Below are 19,416 nucleotides of genomic sequence, written 5' to 3'. Positions count from 1 at the left end.
TCTTAACATTCATACTTTTCTTTCTTAGGAATTCTTTGTTGCTTTGCGTCTTGTAGCATGTGCCCAGAATGGATTGGAAGTTTCACTAAGTAGTTTGAACCTGGCTGTTCCTCCACCAAGATTTGTAAGAAATGCTTTTAGATTTAAATTGTATTTAATTTTTATGACACCACGTTATTTGAGAATTAAAAGTAATATATTAAAAGGAATTTTACCTTAGGCCATTTTACTCAGCTACTTGACTTTTTTCCCCTATTGGCTACTGCTGTTTTTAGTTAATTTCTTGTGTATCCTTCCAGAGTTATTATATGTATATGTAAAAAGACATAGGCTGGGCGAGGTGGCTCACGCCTGTAATCCCAACACTTTGGGAGGTAGAAGTGGGAGGATCACTTGAGCCCAGGAGTTCAAGACTAGCTGGGAAACAAAGTGAGACCCCATCTCTACAAAAAAATCTAAAATTTATCCGAGTGTGTTGGTGTGCACGTCTGGTCCCAGCTACTTGGGAGGCTGAGATGGGAGGGTCATTTGAGCCTGGGAGTTCAAGGCTGCAGTGAGCCATGATCACACTGTCGCTCTCCAGCTTGGTTGATGGCTCAAGACACTGTCTTAAAAAAAAAAAAAGAAAAGAAACATAAATACTTATTTTCTTATTTTATGTTAATTGTAGCATGCTATATATTAATGGTCCCCAACCTTTTTTGCACCAGGGACCTGTTTCATGGAAGACAATTTTTCCATGGACCTCGGAGGGATGGATGGTTTCAGAATGAAAGTGTTCCACATCATCAGCCATTAGATTCTTATAAGTAGCGTGCGACCTAGATCCCTCACATGCGCAGTTCACAATAGGGTTCGTGCTCCTATGAGAATCTAATGCTGCTGCTGATCTGACAGGAGTTGGAGCTCAGGCCATAATGCTTGCCCGCCAGCTGCTCACCTGCTGCTGTATAGCTCAGTTCCTAACAGGCCATGGACGGGTACCAGTTTGTGGCCCGGGGATTTGGGGACTCCTGCTATACACATAATTCTATACCTTTTGTAAGTAGCTTATTAAGTTTTAGAGGTATTTATATATAATTACATAGAAGCTTCCACTTTGTTTTTTATAGCTGTGTAGTATTTCTTTGCTTGTGTTTATGATTAACTTTCTATTGATAGATGTTTAGGTGATTTTGAATCTTTCATTATAAAAAAAATGCTGCAGTGAATAATAACCTTGGACATACGTTATTTTGCATGTGCAGGAATGTATTTATATGTGTTAATTCCCAAAAGTAGAAATGCTGTTCAAAAGTTTTTGCCTTTGTAATTTCTATGTATTTTGTCAACTTGCTTTCAGTAGTTCACCCTCCCTCCAGCAATTGTTTGAGTGCCTATTGCTGTACACTTTGGCTGGCATACTTTGGTTAAACTTTTAGATCTTTGTCAGTTTGATAAGTGACAGTATGTAATTTTAAATTTATCCTTTTGGTTTTATGGAGTGAGGTTGAATAGCTTTTCTTGTGCTAATAATAGCTTTCTTATAAGCTTTTCTTATGTTTACATTGCCTTTATGTGAATGTCTGTTTATACCTTTTGCCCATTTTTCTTGGTTGTTGCTCTTTTACTTATTGAATTCTAGGGCCTGTTTAATTATTAGGACATTAACTCTTTGTCTGTATGAGTTGCAAGTCTTTTTTTCCTATTATGTCATTTGTCTTTTTTTTTTTTTTTTTTAAGAAACAGGATCTTGCTATGTTGCCCAAGCTAACCTTGAATTCCTGGGCACAAGTGGTACTTCTGCCTTAGCCTCCCAAATAGCTGGGACAATTGGCATGTACTACTGAGCCTGGCTTATTATTGTCTTTTGTGTACAGGTTAAAAATTTTTATTTTTTATTTTTTACATTTAAGTTAGTATTGATGTAGGATGTGAGTGCATATTCTATTTGTTTTTGTTTTGTTTTGTTTTGTTTTTTGAGACAGTTTTGCTCTTGTCACCCAGGCTGGAGTGTAATAGTGCAATCTTGGCTCTCTGCAATCTCCACCTCCTGGGTTCAAGCGATTCTCCTGCCTTAGCCTCCTGAGTAGCTGGGTTTACAAGCACCCACCACCACATCTGGCTAATTTTTTTTTTTTGGTAGAGACGGTGTTTCACCATGTTGGTCAGGCTGGTCTTGAACTCCTGACCTCAGGTGATCTGCCCACCTTGGCCTCCCAAAGTTCTGGGATTACAGACGTGAGCCACCACGTCTAGCCTAGATTCAATTTTATATTTTTTCAGGATGGCTACCCTACAGAAAGTATAGTCAATACAGTTTATTAAACAATCCATCCTTCACTTCCTGTCTCTTCATTCCCTTTGAAATGCCACCTCAATTGTGTGCTAAATTCTCATACGTATTTTGATTGCTTACTGGATATTTTTTGTTCTTACCTGTTATCTATTTATCCGTACCATATGCTGATGTTACATTGTTTTAATTATCACATTTGGTGACATGTTTTTTAAATCTAGTATGCCTAGTTCTCCCCACCTCACTCCTTTTTTTCCCCAGGTATTTTATGGCTCCTCTTGCTTGTTTTTTGTTTTTTTAAATTTTAAGAGATGGACTCATTCTGTTGCCCAGGCTGGAATATGGTGCTGCGATCATAGCTCACTGTTACCTTGAACTCCTGGGCTCAAGTGATCCTCCCAGTAACTAGTTGCTTGTTTTTTTTTTTTTTTTTTTTTTTTTTTTTTTTTTTTTTTTTGAGACGGAGTCTTGCTCTGCCGCCCAGGCTGGAGTGCAATGGCCGGATCTCAGCTCACTGCAAGCTCCGCCTCCCGGGTTCACGCCATTCTCCTGCCTCAGCCTCCCGAGTAGTTGGGACTACAGGCGCCCGCCACCTCGCCCGGCTAATTTTTTGTATTTTTAGTAGAGACGGGGTTTCACCGTGTTAGCCAGGATGGTCTCGATCTCCTGACCTCGTGATCCGCCCGTCTCGGCCTCCCAAAGTGCTGGGATTACAGGCTTGAGCCACCGCGCCCGGCCCGTTGCTTGTTTTTAAACTCAACATTTTAGAAGTTTTTGGTCTGCATACTAAGAATTTAATTCTACTAAGGTTAGAGAATTTCTCCACTTTTATGTTTAGGCATGTAGTCAGAAGGTTAATTTAGGGATTTGTTGCCTACCTGCATTATAGTCATACATGGCTTAACAACAGGGATACATTCTGAGAAATGTATCATTAGGCAATTTCATCATTGTGCAAACATCAGAGTGTACAAACCTAGATAGTATAGCCTACAGCATACCTGGGCTACATGATATATAGCCTGCTGCTCCTAGCCTAGAAACTAACACAGCACTGAATACCACACTGTACTGAATACTGTAGGTAATTGTAACATGATGGTATTTATGTATTTAAACAGAAAAGGGGCTGGGCACGGTGGCTCACACCTGTAATCTCAGCATTTTGGGAGGCTGAGGCAGGTGGGTCACCTGAGGTCAGGAGTTCAAGACCAGCCTGGCCAACATGGTGAAACCCCATCTCAACTAAAAATACAAAAATTAGCCGGGTGTGGTGGTGCATTCCTGTAATCCCAGCTACTCGGAGGCTGAGGCAGGAGAATTGCTTGAACGCGGGAGACGGAGGTTGCAGTGAGCCGAAATCGCGCCACTGCACTCCAGCCTGGGTGACAGCAAGACTCCATCTCAAAAACAAAACAAAAGGAACACCAGAAAAGGTACAGTAAAAATACGGTATTATAATCACTTTGTTTCATTGTTACTTAGATGGTCTGGTAAATGTAAAATAGTGTCCTATGTGCATTGAGATCTAGCATTTTGTATGAATATATTTAAATCCAAAAACCATTTTTTATTCATTGCTTCTTGATGTGAGAATTTCAGTTCTTCTTGTGCTTTGCTTTCCTCTGTAGCATGATACCAGTAGTCCTTTGCTAATCAGTGGAACCTCTGCAGCTGAGCTCCCATGGGCTGTAAAAGTAAGTAAACTTTGTAACTGTTCTCTTACCCCTTCACTGCTTCCTATCCACTCTCTCTCTACCTCTGAAATATATTGCTATCTGCATTAGACTTTCATATATATGTTTAAGGAAAGGTAGGGGAGATGATGTTACTGGTGTTTCTGAGGAATCTTTTGGCTCTGTCAGTTGTTTTGTGACAGTATTGATCTAATCGTGTATCTGTTATAATGTAAAGAAAAATGGTGATGTCATAATCCTATATTAACTAAAATATTTGATTAAAAGATAGTTTACCCCACTGGTATTATTTCTTACTTGAAAATTCTGGTTAACTATGTATTTTCTATATGACTCTAAAACAAACAATTCTTTTTTTTTTTTAGGCATTTTTTCTTTTTTATTTCTGTACAATTAAAATAAAATAAGCATTAGTATGATTTTTATAAATATTGTTTATTTTAATGAAGCTGGTACAGACAATGTCCATTTAAAACCCATATCCCAGGCCAAAAAGTACAAATAAAATCAAAAAGAGCAGTGTTCTGTTGTATTCATTTCTGCATGTATAGGTTTATTAATTGCTAATGAAAATTAGAACTTTTCTGGGATCTTCTGACAAGATTTTAAAAAAATCTTAAAATGCCTTTTCTTCAGTGAAGCCATCTTTGGAGTTAGTCATTACTCTCACCTTGTCTGTCATCTTGACTTCAACCTGATATTCCTCTTCTTTGGTCCAGACCCTCAAATTTTAAAAGTAGCTTCAAGTTAAGGAAAGATCATTTTTCCACAGTTCAGTTATCTGAAAAACTTCCATCTCCCACTGGAAGTCACAGTCCAGGAGTGAAGCAATCACATGCTAGAACATCAGGGCCAATTGGAAAGTCGTTATGAACACTTGCATTGGTCGATCTTATTTATCACCACAAGCCTGAAAATGCAATGTCCTGAAAAAGGTGGCCTCTCTGTGCACACGTAATTTTTAAAAAGGAGAGGGTAATATGAAGGGGACTGAGGCTTGACCACCCAAAATCAGCACAATGGAAACAAACAAAAATGAATAATGAGCACTATAATTCAAATTACCAGATGTTTCAAAGAGATGGGGTGCCAGTTTTCAATTCCGTTTTGAACACCATGTTACAAAAGAACTATTTTTAAAAATAAAAAAGGATTGAGGGAAAATAAAAAAAAATAAAAAGAATATCTAAACTGTTGAATGACCCCCCGTTTGTTCCTGATAAACTTCAATCACATCTTCTTCCTCCATTCCCAGTTCTTTTGGAGTATGATTATCAGCAATTCTCTGACCCTCAAAGAGATACCTGATTGAATTCATTGGAACGCCCTGTCTTTGACAATATGATTCTAAGAGTTTCTTGAGATGTGTTGTCATTTTCATTTTGAAGTGAATCTCACTGCTATCCTGTCCAATGACTTTGAGTTTAATATATTCACCTTCCTTCTTATCTCCCAAGTCCTCAGTTGAAGGTTTTGCCTCCTGGTCAGACATGATGACGGTAGCTTCACCCGGGGGTCTCCGCACAGCAGCGGCCTTGGGTAGGCAGAACCTCGCTCTGGGGTTTACAAATCCGTCTCCCCTCCCCACAGCACAACACCGTGAACAAACAATTCTTTATGAAATCTTTTTAGAAATAGGTATTTTGCATTATAATTTTTCAGAGCCAAATCATATCGTACTAGATTTTTAAAACTTGTAATCTGAAAATGCTTATACTATAGCAGATCAAATGAGCTTTGATAAATGTGTACAGTTTTTTTGAAAACCATTTTTATTTGTATGTCTTTGTATGCTGTGGACTGTGCACTAAGTTTCAAAAGTGTGGGAATATGGCCTTGACTGGGCAAATAATGAAGAATAGTTATTCATGTTATTCAAATAACTTAAAATTTTAGGAGATATCTTGTTATTGACAAGAAAAAGAAATATTGCTTTGGGAAAAATGGAGAAATCTTGATGTTTATTCCTGTAGTAATTATTTTATTTTTAAAAATTTATTTGTGGCTCACGCCTGTAATCCCAGCACTTTGGGAGACTGAGGTGGGCAGATCATGAGGTCAGGAGTTCAAGACTAGCCTGGCCAATGTAGTGAAACCCCGTCTCTGCTAAAAGTACAAGAAAATTAGCTGGGCATGGTGGCAGGCGCCTGTAATCCCAGCTTCTCGGTAGCCTGAGGCAGGAGAATCGCTTGAACCCGGGAGGTGAAGGCTACAGTGAGCCGAGATAGCGCCACTGCGCTCCAGCCTGGGTAACAGTACAAGACTCCATCTCAAAAAAAAATTTTTTTTTATTTATTTGAACTGTACCTCATATCATCTTTAGAGAGTCATGGAATGTCACTAATTAGCTGTGTGTTCGTATAAAAGTTACTTTTTTGCTGTTGGTCTATTTAAGTGAGAGGGTTGGACTAGATGTTCTTCAAAGCCCTTCTACCTCTGAAATATTTTGATTCTAACCCAGTAGTTGGAAAATAAAGATGGTGTTCCAGCTACAAAAACAATGGGCAACACTAGACTCTTGGGTAAAGTCACTTTGAAATTATTGTTTCCTATGTATTTTTTTCTTGCATATCTTTACAATGAATATTGTATTTTGATGAAAGTGAAAAATGTTTTCTGAAAGATAGTTTAAAAACATATGTAGTCTATTCTTTAAGGACTTGATTTTTATAACTGTAGTTAAATCCTTTTCTCTATTATTTAACTTGTGATTTTGTTTTTTATTGTAGCATGAAGATAAGGCCAAATATGATGCAATTTTTGATAGTTTAAGCCCAGTGAATGGATTTTTATCTGGTGATAAAGTGAAACCAGTGTTGCTCAACTCTAAGTTACCTGTGGATATCCTTGGAAGAGTAAGATATTATTTACTCCTAAATTTAATTTTTATGTGTTTTAATTTTATATCTATAATACTAGGAGCATGTATAGCTCTTTGTTAAAAATGTACAAATCTTATTTTAAAGTTGTATCATTACAGGATTTTTTGTTTTCTGACTTAATGTATAAAATTATTGCCAGCTTATTTCTGTATTTGGTTATTCCCTGTAAAAATGAGTGGTTGAAATTAATTACATACATAAGCCCCTTAAGTAGGTCCTTTTTTAGTTTGTGCTGTATACTCTTGCCCTTCTATTTGCTTGAGTTAATTTCTAGAGACCATCAGTATTTTATGTCTGCCATTTACTCTGTGGCTGTATCATGGTGTCTTGTTGTAAGGAATAGTTTTATCTCTGAAACCGTAAATTCCACTCTGTAACTTGTACTTCCGTCTTTATAGAGCTCTTTTCCAGAAACTTGCAAGACTAATTCTTTGACTGGTTTTACTAAGACCTTTAAATCTGACTTCTTTGCTGGGCACGGTGGCTCACGTCTGTAATCCCAGCACTTTGGGAGGCTGAGGTGAGCAGATCATGAGGTCAGGAGTTCGAGACCAACCTGGCCAATATGGAGAAACCCCGTCTCTACTAAAAATACAAAAATTAGCCGAGCATGGTGGCGCGCAGTCTATAGTCCCAGCTACTCAGGAGGCTGAGGCAGAAGAATCACGTGAACCCAGGAGGCGGCGGTTGCGGTGAACTGAGATCACACCACTGTACTCCAGCCTGGCGACAAGCGAGACTCTGTCTCAAAAAAAAAAGAAAAAAATCTGACTTTTTTACTTTTCCCGTTTTTTCAATTTTTTTACTGTGATAAATATACATATCATGAAATTTAATATCTTAACCAATTTTAAGTGTACAATTCAGTGGTATTAACTACATTTCCATTATTATGCAACTATCCCCAATATCCCTCGCCATGAATTATTTTCCTCCTGTAAAAGTAAAAGTTTATTCCCCTGTCTTTTGGTCTACAGCTTCATGTCTATCCTTAGCCCCCTTTGCCATGTTATTTTTCTGTCTCTCCTGCCTGATGAAAAAGTGTGAAGTAAGTTATCTGCCTTCTCTGGTGCATGTGGACTACTGAGCAGGTGTAGTAAGATTGGTGTTGCTGTAAATTTATCTTTACCAGCTTCAGCTGGGCTTCTCTGTACCGCCAGTCACTCTTGTACTGTTTCCACAGTGATTTCTCCATAATCCTCTGCATATTTCAAACCTTATCTACTCTCTTTATATCTCTTGCCCTTTCTTTATTTTTTATTTTTTTAAATTTTTTTTGAGACAGAGTTTAGCATTTGTTGCCCAGGTTGGAGTGCAATGGAGTGATCTTGGCTCACCACAACCTCCGCCTCCTGGGTTCAAGCAATTCTCCTGCCTCAGCCTCCTGAGTAGCTGGGATTACAGGCATGTGCCACCACACCTAGCTAATTTTTATGTTTGTAGTAGAGGTGGAGTTTCTCCATGTTATTCAGGCTGGTCTTGAACTCCCGACCTCAGGTGATCCACCCGCCTCAGCCTCCCAAAACGTTGAGATTACAGGTGTGAGCCACCGCACCCGGCTGCCCTTTCTTTAATTCCCTGCTTCAGCAGGTTACATAGGGTCAAATCCTGGCTGCACCACTTCTTAGCTGTGTGACCTTGGGCAAGTCATTAGAAAGCCATGTCTAAGTTTTCTAATCTTTAAAAGGGACATAATTCTCAGCTTATAGAATTGTAGGGATTGAATGTGATAATGTATGTTAAGTCCTACTTTTTACCATGATTGCTACATACTCTTTGAATGCTAGCTGCTATGATGATGACAACCACCATATCACCATATTAGTACTACTACTGGATCAATGTTACATAGATTTTAGGTGCTCAATAAATACTGATTTAAACGCCATTAGTATTGTTTCCCACTATTTCTCCCCTGTGTGATTAGTGTGGAATTTCTAAACTATAAATACAGTGTTGTTATTACTTAAACGTAACTTTTTAGTACTTTCCATTGCACTTAGAATAAAGCCCAAACTCCTTTCAAGGCAATTATAACCAGACACTTGCTTATCTCTAGCTCTACTTTTAACTCTCAACAGTATCCTTTTTTTTTTTTTGAAGAAACAGGGTCTAGCTCTGTTGCCCAGGCTGGAGTGCAATGGCATATCATAGTTCACTGCAGTCTTGATCTCCTGGGCTTAAGGGATCCTCCTACTTCAGCCTCCTGAGTAGCTTGGACTACAGGTTCACGCCACCATGCCCAGCTAATTTTTTATTTTTATCTTTTGTAAAGACAGGATCTCTTTATGTTTCCTAGGCTGTTTCACACTCCTGGGCTCAAGTGATCCTCCTGCCTTGGCCTCCCAAAGTGCTAGGAGGCCATATGGGCATAAGCCACCATGCCTAACTAGTATACTTTCTTTCCTTGCCCTCAAGTAGCACATGAACTGAAAGAACATTAATCTTTTTCAATTCTCCTCTTTTTAAGGTTTGGGAGTTGAGTGATATTGACCATGATGGAATGCTTGACAGAGATGAGTTTGCAGTTGTAAGTAATCTAATGCTCTCAACATCTTCACTATCTTAATGATTTTCTCACGTGCAAATTTCCTCTTTTAGTTCATCCTTAGAGGAAAACTGTATTCCCATCAGGGTCTCGAACTCCTGACCTCAAGTGATCTGCCCACCTCAGCCTCCCAGAGTGCTGGGATTACAGGCATGAAACCACTGTGCCCGACTGGTTGAACATTCTTACATAGAATTTATTTTCTAAACAAATGGATAACAGAAAATGTGTGGTTTGCCATCTTCATTTTATTTGGCTTTAAGGTACACAGGAACATATACTTTGTATAATTACTGTAAAGTAATCTTTTGTATCACAACCTGACCAGGTATCTTAGCACCTGGTTCTATTATGGAATAATTTTGCTTCAAATGTATCCCCCATATTTCACATTTCCTTTTATTTCATTAAAAAGAAACATGAATAACACTTGAGTTTCACTTCATTTGTGAAAGCAGAAAAGTTTTGACATTTTATCTGAAGACATGTCATCTTAGTAATTGAATAGTTAATTCCAAATAGGATTGTATTCACCTCTTCCTTAAAGGTTTGATAAAACTTTGCTGTGAATTCATCAGTGGTAAATTTCTAATTTCCCTTTTACTCTCAAATTTTCTTTTTATTTTGGTAAGGAATTGTTAATTTCTTTTACTTTCAAACTTGTTGCTACAAATTTGCGATATTCTCTTTTGTGGTGGTTCTCTTTATTCATGCCAAGTCTTGAGAATACTCTCACTTTTTTTTTTTTTTACTTAATCTGATTTTGTCTAGTTTCTTGATCTGTTAGAAAAAACATCTTTTGAATTTACTTTTCCTTTCTATTATGTTTTAACTTTTAAGTTAATGATGTTTAACTTTTAATTCCCTGTTATATTTTCTTATTCTTTTTATTTTAAATTTCTTGGAGATGAGTATTATGTTTCTTCAGTTCTCATTATCTATAATACTGAAATCATTTAAAGGATATATTTACCCTTGAATACAGGTTTAGCGAGATTCCATAGATATTGGTACAAAGTTTTCTCCTTTATACAGCTTTTTAGATAGTTTTTAGTTTTCTTTTGTTATCTGGTTAGGAATATGTTTCCTAATTTCAAAGTGGTTAAGTTTGGTTGGTTTTTGTTACTTTGATGTGTACTTTCAACTTGATTGGATTATAACTAGAAAAATGTAGTCTATAAAATGTCTAATTAAAAAAAATTAGTTAAGGCTTTCTTTGTTGCCAAGTTTATGACCTATTTTTACATATAGTCCATGGATATGGCAGTATTTCTGTTTGGAGGATATTAGAGTTTTATAAATTCATTATATCAAATTAATTTAATTTAATTTAATTTTTATTTTTTGAGATGGAGTCTTGCTCTGTCGCCCAGGATGGCGTATAGTGGCATAATCTTGGCTCACTGCAACCTCCACCTCCCAGGTTCAAGCGATTCTCCCGCCTTAACCTCCCAAGTAGCTGGGATTACAGAAGTGCACCACCACATCTGGCTAATTTTTGTATTTTTAGTAGTGACAGAGTTTCACCACATTGGCCAGGCTGGTCTTGAACTCCTGACCTCAGGTGATCCGCCCGCCTCAGCCTCCCAAAGTGCTGGGATTACAGACGTGAGCCACCACACTCAGCTTCAAATGTATTGATTATTTAGTTTCTCTTTGTCCTTCCTTTTCTTTTGTTTTTGGCCCTTCCTTAAATTTTCCTCATTTTCCACAAGAGCCAAATGAAACAGGCAGGATACATATTACATTTAAAAAATGCAGAAACAGAAACTTAAAGTGACTTGAATTCGTGGTCACAGGTCCCTAGTCTTTTTAATTTTAATTTGTGTAGTAGTTGGGAAATGGTAAAAGATACTCCCTTGCAGTGGTGACAGAAGTTATCTCAGCCGCATTTCAGGGTTTGAGCCATTGTTTGTGGGATGCTTTTGGGAATGGGGCCATATTGAAGAGATTTCTGTGATGATATACTTTGAAACATTGTCAAACCGTACACATAAACTTCTCATAAATTGTTTTTGTGGTAAGAATATTGTTGTAAAATCTTTGCAGTGGTATGATGTAATGAGGGAATTTTTTTCTCATAAAGACAATTTTTTTTTTTTTTTTTAAGACAGAGTCTCACTCTGTCACTCAGGCTGGAATGCAGTGGTGGCATTTCGGCTCACTGCAGCCTCTGCCTCCTGGGTTCAAGCGATTCTTCCACCTTAGCCTCCTGAGGAGCCGGGATTACAGCCATGCACCACCACCCCCGGCTAATTTTTTGTATTTTTAGTGGAGACAGGGTTTCGCCATGTTTGCCTGACTGGTCTCAAACTCCTGATATTAGGTGATCCACTTGCCTCGGCCTCACAAAGTGCTGGGATTACAGGCATGAGCCACCTCTTCTGGCCTAAGACGAAAATAGAATAGATGGATAATAGTACTGTCATCATTTGATAAATAGTAGTGTATGCTAAGGTAAATGAATAAACACAATTTATCTTATATGCCTGGAGCCTTTTCCCAGGCAACTGGCCTTTTTGAAAAAAAAAAAGAAAAAAAAAAAACTTTATTAAAAGAATAATTTTTGAATAATAAATACATTTGAATAATAAATTACTACCTTGAATTTTGTTTTAAATAGTAGACACCCCTTTATCTTCTAGATTTGCTTGTTAACCATTTTGCACATTTGCTTTCTCCCTGTATCCATATTCTTCAGAATTTTTTCCTAGTTTTAAACTCTAGCTTGTGTGATTTTAATATTGCTTCTCCTGTTCCCTCTTTGTTTGAATTACCTGATATTTCTTATGTTTGTTGTGTATGTCTCTTGAAAATGGCAGATTTCTACATTTTAATGCTTTGCCTAATTAGTTTTTACAGTAACAGCACTTAATATTGATTTGATTTTCCTTCCTTACGTATTTATTTTACATATTTATTTTCTCTGTTTCTTACTGTTGCTTATTATCAAGTTGTGATTCATTCCCTTACCCCGCCTCCCAGTTAATGTGGAAATTTTGTTATAATGTCTTGTTTCATTAATAGTTAATACAGATTGAGCATCCCTAATCTGAAAATCCAAAATTCGAAATGCTACAAAATCTGAAACTTTTGAGTACTGACATGACCCACAAAGTGGAAAATTCCACTCCTGGTCTCATGTGGTAAGTTGCAGTCAAAACTTTTGTTTCATGCACAAAATTGTTAAAAAGATTATATAAAATTATCTTAGGTTATATATATAAAGTTTATATGAAACATAAATGAATTTCATGTTTAGACTTGGGTCCTATCCCCAAGATAGGATAATATTCCAAAATCTGAAAAAAAAAAAAAAAAAAGATAATATTCCAAAATCCAAAAAAATCCAAAACACTTTTGGTCCCAAGCATTTTGGATAGGGGATTCTCACCCTGTGCCCCTTTTCCTGTACTTAAACTTATTTCTCCTATATTGAAAACAAGATTTTCAATCCTTACTCTAGCAAAATGAGTCCTTTAGATTATCTTTACTAATTTTCTTTCCCCCTCATGTTCTTTTCTTTTCTTCTTCTTTTTTCTTTTTTTGGGACAGAGTCTCACTCTGTTGCCCAGGCTGGAGTGTAGTGCGCGATTGATCTCGGCTCACTGCAAGCTCCGCCTCCCGGGTTCACGCCACTCTCCTGCCTCAACCTCCCCAGTAGCAGGCACTGCCACCACGCCCTGCTATTTTTTTTTTTTTTTTTTTTTTTTTGTATTTTTAGTAGAGACCGGGTTTCACCATGTTTGCCCGGGTGGTCTCGATCTCCTGACCTCGTGATCTGCCCGCCTCGGCTTCCCAAAGTGCTGCGATTACAGGCGTGAGCCACCGCGCCTGGCCCCGCCTCATGTTCTAATTCCAGAAGACCTTAGAACATTTTATGTGACTCAAATTCTAGATTTTGCTCAGTTAATTTCGTTCTTTTGGTTTTGGTATTTTTCTTCCAGTTTTGTTCAATATTAATAACTAGTATTCTTTTGGTTAGAATTCTTCTGATAAATCTTTTTTTATCCCTGTACTTTAATAAATAGAGCAACACAATTTGTACTCTTATTTAAAATTATAATTACTGCAAGATAGCCCGTGTAACTACAACTGCAAGTCATTGATTTGTTTTTATTTATTTATAAGCATCAATATTTTACAAAACTGAATTTTGAGAGCTGGTATCATTCTTCCTTGAAAATTGAAGTAACTAAAAAAATACTTTTGCAGTAGTGACATAGCTAAGATCTGAACATTTTAAAGCATCCTCTTAAATAATAAAATATAAAGATAATGTACTTATTTATATGATCAGTCCTTTTGGCCTATGGCACTTTATAGTCTGCCAGGATTTTGGTTTGTTGCAGTATAATACAAGTTTAGGTCTTATTTTACTAAATAATCAAAACTGAGTTGAACATAGGAATCTTTTTGTTCAAGACTTACCTGTAAGATTCTTGCCCATTCCCCCTTGGGTTAAATGCTTTTTGTTTGTTTGTTTTAAAGACCCCGTGTCTGCTTTGTGTTTAATTTTTTGAATGGGAAGAAATAAAAATGAAGTTAAAGAGAGACTCTAACTTGGTGGGTTGAATTTCAGTATAGATTTTTTTAAGAGTAACTTATTTCAGTAACCAAAACTTGATTGAACTTGAGTCTATGTTTAGACTTACTTTTAAAATTCTTAACCTGTTTCTTTTATTTTATAGTGTAAATGGGATTTTTGGTTTATCTTTTTATTTTATTTATTTATTTATTATTATACTTTAAGTTCTAGGGTACATGTGCACAGCATGCAGGTTTGTTACATATGTATACATGTGCCATGTTGGTGTGCTTGCGCCCATTAACTCGTCGTTTACATTAGGTATATCTCCTAATGCTATCCCTCCCCCTACCCTCACCCCACAACAGGCCCTGGTGTGTGATGTTCCCCACCCTGTGTCCAAGTGTTCCCATTATTCAGTTCCCACGTATGAGTGAGAACATGTGGTGTTTGGTTTTCTGTTTTGTGATAGTTTGCCGAGAATGATGGTTTCCAGCTGCATCGATGTCCCTACAAAGGACACGAACTCATCCTTTTTTATGGCTGCATAGTATTCCATGGTGTATATATACCACATTTTCTTAATCCAGTCTGTCATTGATGGACACTGGGGTTGGTTCCAACTCTTTGCTATTGTGAATAGTGCTGCAGTAAACATACATGTGCATGTGTCTTTATAGCAGCATGATATATAATCCTTTGGGTATATACCAAGTAATGGGATGGCTGGGTCAAATGGTGTTTCTAGTTCTAGATCCTTGAGGAATCGCCACACTGTCTTCCTCAATGGTTGAACTAGTTTACACTACCACCAACAGTGTAGAAGTGTTCATATTTCTCCACATCCTCTCCAGCACCTGTTGTTTCCTGACTTTTTAATGATCACCATTCTAACTGGTGTGAGATGGTAGCTCATTGTAGTTTTGATTTGCATTTCTCTGATGGCGAGTGATGATGAGCATTTTTTCACGTGTCTGTTGGCTGCATAAATATCTTCTTTTGAGAAGTGTCTGTTCATATCCTTCAACCACTTTTTGATGGGTTTTTTTTTTTCTTGTAAATTTGTTTGAGTTCTTTGTAGGTTCTGGATATTAGCCCTTTGTCAGATGAGTAGATTGTAAAAATTTTCTCCCATCCTGTAGGTTGCCTGTTCACTCTGATGGTAGTTTCTTTTGCTGTGCAGAAGCTCTTTAGTTTAATTAGATCCCATTTGTTTATTTTGGCTTTTGTTGCCGTTGCTTTTGGTGTTTTAGTCATGAAGTTCTTGCCCATGCCTATGTCCTGAGTGGTATTGCCTAGGTTTTCTTCTAGGGTTTTTATGGTTTTAGGTCTAACATTTAAGTCTCTAATCCATCTTGAATTAATTTTTGTATAAGGTGTAAGGAAGGGATCCAGTTTCAGCCTTCTACATATGGCTAGCCAGTTTTCCCAGCACCATTTATTAAATAGGGAATCCTTTCCTCATTTCTTGTTTTTGTCACGTTTATCAAAGATCAGATGGTTGTAGATGTGTGGTATTATTTCTGAGGGCTCTGTTCTGTTCCATTGGTCTATATCTCTGTTTTGGTACCAGTACCATGCTGTTTTGGTTACTGTAGCCTTGTAGTATAGTTTGAAGTCAGGTAGCGTGATGCCTCCAGCTTTGTTCTTTTGGCTTAGGATTGCCTTGGCAATGCCGGCTGTTTTTTGGTTCCATATGAACTTTAAAGTAGTTTTTTCCAATTCTGTGAGGAAAGTCATTGGTAGCTTAATGGGGATGACATTGAATCTATAAATTACCTTAGGCAGTATGGCCATTTTAATGATACTGATTCTTCCTATCCATGAGTATGGAATGTTCTTCCATTTGTTTGTGTCCTCTTTTATTTCATTGAGCAGTGGTTTGTAGTTCTCTTTGAAGTGGTCCTTCACATCCCTTGTAAGTTGGATTCCTAGGTATTTTATTCTCTTTGAAGCAACTGTGAATGGGAGTTCACTCATGATTTGGCTCTCTGTTTGTCTGTTATTGGTGTATAGAAATGCTTGTGATTTTTGCACATTGATTTTGTATCTTGAGACTTTGCTGAAGTTGCTTATCAGTTTAAGGAGATTTTGGGCTAAGACGATGGAGTTTTCTAAATATACAATCATGTCATCTGCAAACAGGGACAATTTGACTTCCTCTTTTCCTAATTGAATATCCTTTATTTCTTTCTTCTGCCTGACTGCCCTGGCCAGAACTTCCAACACTATGTTGAATAGGAGTGGTGAGAGAGGGCATCCCTGTCTTGTGCCAGTTTTCAAAGGGAATGCTTCCAGTGTTTGCCCATTCGGTATGACATTGGCTGTGGGTTTGTCATAAATAGCTCTTATTATTTTGAGATACGTTCCATCAATGCCGAATTTATTGAGAGTTTTTAGCATGAAGGGCTGTTGAATTTTGTCAAAGGCCTTTTCTGCATCTATTGAGATAATCATGTGGTTTTTGTCTTTGGTTCTGTTTATATGCTGGATTATGTTTATTGACTTGCGTATATTGAACCAGCCTTGCATCCCAGACACGAAGCCCACTTGATCATGGTGGATAAGCTTTTTGATGTGCTGCTGGATTCAGTTTGCCAGTGTTTTATTAAGGATTTTTGCATCGATGTTCATCAGAGATACTGGTCTAAAATTCTCTCTTTTTTTTGTTGTGTCTCTGCCAGGCTTTGGTATCAGAATGATGTTGGCCTCATAAAATGAGTTAGGGAGGATTCCCTCTTTTTCTATTGATTGGATAGTTTCAGAAGGAATGGTACCAGCTCCTCCTTGTACCTCTGGTAGAATTCGGCTGTGAATCCATCTGATCCTCGACTTTTTTTGGTTAGTAGGCTGTTAATTATTGCCTCAATTTCAGAGCCTATTTTTGGTCTATTCAAGGATTCAGCTTCTTCCTGGTTTAGTCTTGGCCGCCAGAGAGAAGGGTCAGGTTACCCACAAAGGGAAGCCCATCAGACTAACAGTGGATCTCTCGGCAGAAACTCTACAAGAGAGAAGAGAGTGGGGGCCAGTATTCAGCATTCTTAAAGAAAAGAATTTTCAACCCAGAATTTCATATCCAGCCAAACTAAGTTTCATAAGTGAAGGAGAAATAAAATCCTTTATAGACAAGCAAATGCTGAGAGATTTTGTCATCACCACGCCTGCCCTACAAGAGCTCCTGAAGGAAGCAGTAAACATGGAAAGGAACAGCTGGTGCCAGCCACTGCAAAAACATGCCAAAATGTAAAGACCATCAATACTAGGAAGAAACTGCATCAACTGATGAGTAAAATAACCAGCTAACATCATAATGACAGGATCAAATTCACACATAACAATATTACCCTTAAATGTAAATGGGCTAAATGCTCCAATTAAAAGACACAGATTGGATAAATTGGCAAATTGGATAAAGAGTCAAGACCCATCAGTGTGCTGTATTCAGGAGACCCATCTCACATACAGAGACACACATAGGCTCAAAATAAAGGGATGGAGGAAGATCTACCAAGCAAATAGAAAATTAAAAAAAGGCAGGGGTTGCAATCCTAGTCTCTGATGAAACAGACTTTAAACCAACAAAAATCAAGAGACAAGGCCATTACATAATGGTAAAGGGATCAATTCAACAAGAAGAGCTAACCTAAATATATGTGCACCCAATACAGGAGCACCCAGATTCATAAAGCAAGTCCTTAGAGACTTACAAAGAGACTTAGACTCTCACACAATAATAATGGGAGACTTTAACACCCCACTGTCAACATTAGACAGATCGAGACAGAAAGTTAACAAGGATATCCAGTAATTGAGCTCAGCTCTGCCTCAAGCGGACCTAATAGACATCTACAGAACTCTCCACACTAAATCAATAGACTATACATTCTTCTCAGCATCACATCACACTCATTCCAAAACTGACCCCATAGTTGGAGGTAAAGCACCCTTCAGGAAATGTAAAAGAACAGAAATTATAACAAACTGTCTCTCAGACCACAGTGCAATCAAATTAGAACTCAGGATTGAGAAACTCACTCAAAACCACTCAACTACATGGAAACTGAACAACCTGCTCCTGAATGACTACTGGATACATAACGAAATGAAAGCAGAAATAAAGATGTTCTTTGAAACCAATGAGAAATAGATACAACATACCAGAATCTGTGGGACACATTTAAAGCAGTGTGTGAAGGGAAATGTATAGCTCTAAATGCCCACAAGAGAAAGCAGGAAAGATCTAAAATTGACAACCTAATATCACAATTAAAAGAACTAGAGAAGCAAGAGCAAACACATTCAAAAGCTAGCAGAAGGCAAGAAATAACTAAGATTAGAGCATAACTGAAGGAGTTACAGACACAATAAACCCTTCAAAAAAAAATCAATGAATCCAGGAGCTGGTTTTTTGAAAAGATCAACAAAATTGATAGACCGCTAGCAAGACTAATAAAGAAGAAAAGAGAGAAGAATCAAATAGATGCAGTAAAAAATGATAAAGGGGATATCACCACTGACCCCACAGAAATACAAACTACCATCAGAGAATACTATAAACACCTCTACGCAAATAAACTAGAAAACCTGGAAGAAATGGATAAATTCCTGGACACACACATTCTCCCAAAGTTTATCTTTTTAATAAATGAAGTTAAAGATTCTAAACTGTATACAAACTTCTGTTGCCATGTGAACCTTTGATGAATGGCCGTTGTTTTTTTTCAAATGTAAATGCTTGTTCATATTCTCAGAAACCCAGTAGTTTAATTAAAAATCCAGAATCTAGAATATCTTTTAGTTTTTTTGTTTTGTTTTGTTTTGTTTTAAAAAAGTAAATTTGTAAAAGTTAGGCCTTGGCATGGCCATAGGTATTCTGGCCACAAGTGAAATGACTTCAGAGAGTTTTGTGTATGTGGAATGTATAATGTATATGTGTATGTACATACACAAAAAGATTTAAAAAATCATATCTACCCACTTGAATCTGGATTTTTAAAATATCTGTGATTATGTATCAGTATTCTGTTTACTCATTGATGAATTACCTGACTAGATTGTAAGGATATTGGAAATGTATTTCCCTGAGTTTAACTTCTGGCCCATTTGGCTTTGTAGAAAGTCTCTGATGGAGCACTAAGGTGACATTTTGTAAAAGGAGCAAATTTTTCTTTTTCTCTTCTTTCTTTCTTTCTTTCTTTCTTTTCTTTCTTTCTTTCTTTCTTTCTTTCTTTCTTTCTTTCTTTCTTTCTTTCTTTCTTTTTCTTTCTTTCTTTCTTCTTCTCTCTTCTCTTTCTTTCTCCCTCCCCCTCCCTCTCCCTCCTTCCTCCCTCCCTCCCTCCCTCCCTTCCTCCCTCCCTCCCTCCCTCCTCCTTCCTCCCTCCCTCCCTCCCTCCCTCCTCCCTCCTTCCTTCCTCCCTCCCTCCCTCCCTCCCTCTCTCCTTCCCTTCCCTCCCTCCTTCCTCCCTCCCTCCCTCCCTTCCCTC

At 37.5% G+C, this 19,416-nt stretch overlaps 2 protein-coding genes across 4 annotated transcripts in view; one reads left to right on the top strand and one right to left on the bottom strand.

Moving 5' to 3' along the window:
- EPS15 (epidermal growth factor receptor pathway substrate 15) overlaps positions 1 to 19,416 on the top strand; it is a 167,694-nt gene that overhangs the window by 49,997 nt on the left and 98,281 nt on the right. For all 3 annotated transcript variants that reach the window (XM_050750498.1, XM_050750663.1, XM_050750585.1), the window contains 4 exons: positions 29 to 124; positions 3,910 to 3,975; positions 6,705 to 6,830; positions 9,328 to 9,387. In XM_050750498.1, the coding sequence (XP_050606455.1) occupies positions 29 to 124; positions 3,910 to 3,975; positions 6,705 to 6,830; positions 9,328 to 9,387 (348 nt within the window). The remainder of the gene's footprint in view (positions 1 to 28; positions 125 to 3,909; positions 3,976 to 6,704; positions 6,831 to 9,327; positions 9,388 to 19,416) is intronic.
- On the bottom strand, positions 4,390 to 5,571 carry LOC126932188 (small ubiquitin-related modifier 1-like). The gene has a single exon (XM_050750921.1). It carries the CDS (start codon positions 5,465 to 5,467, stop codon positions 5,162 to 5,164), a length of 306 nt encoding a protein of 101 aa, XP_050606878.1. The 5' UTR covers positions 5,468 to 5,571; the 3' UTR covers positions 4,390 to 5,161.

Source organism: Macaca thibetana, chromosome 1 (genome assembly GCF_024542745.1).
Source record: "Macaca thibetana thibetana isolate TM-01 chromosome 1, ASM2454274v1, whole genome shotgun sequence".
Lineage (NCBI taxonomy): Eukaryota > Metazoa > Chordata > Mammalia > Primates > Cercopithecidae > Macaca > Macaca thibetana.
This window is presented reverse-complemented; position numbering and strand designations above follow the sequence as displayed.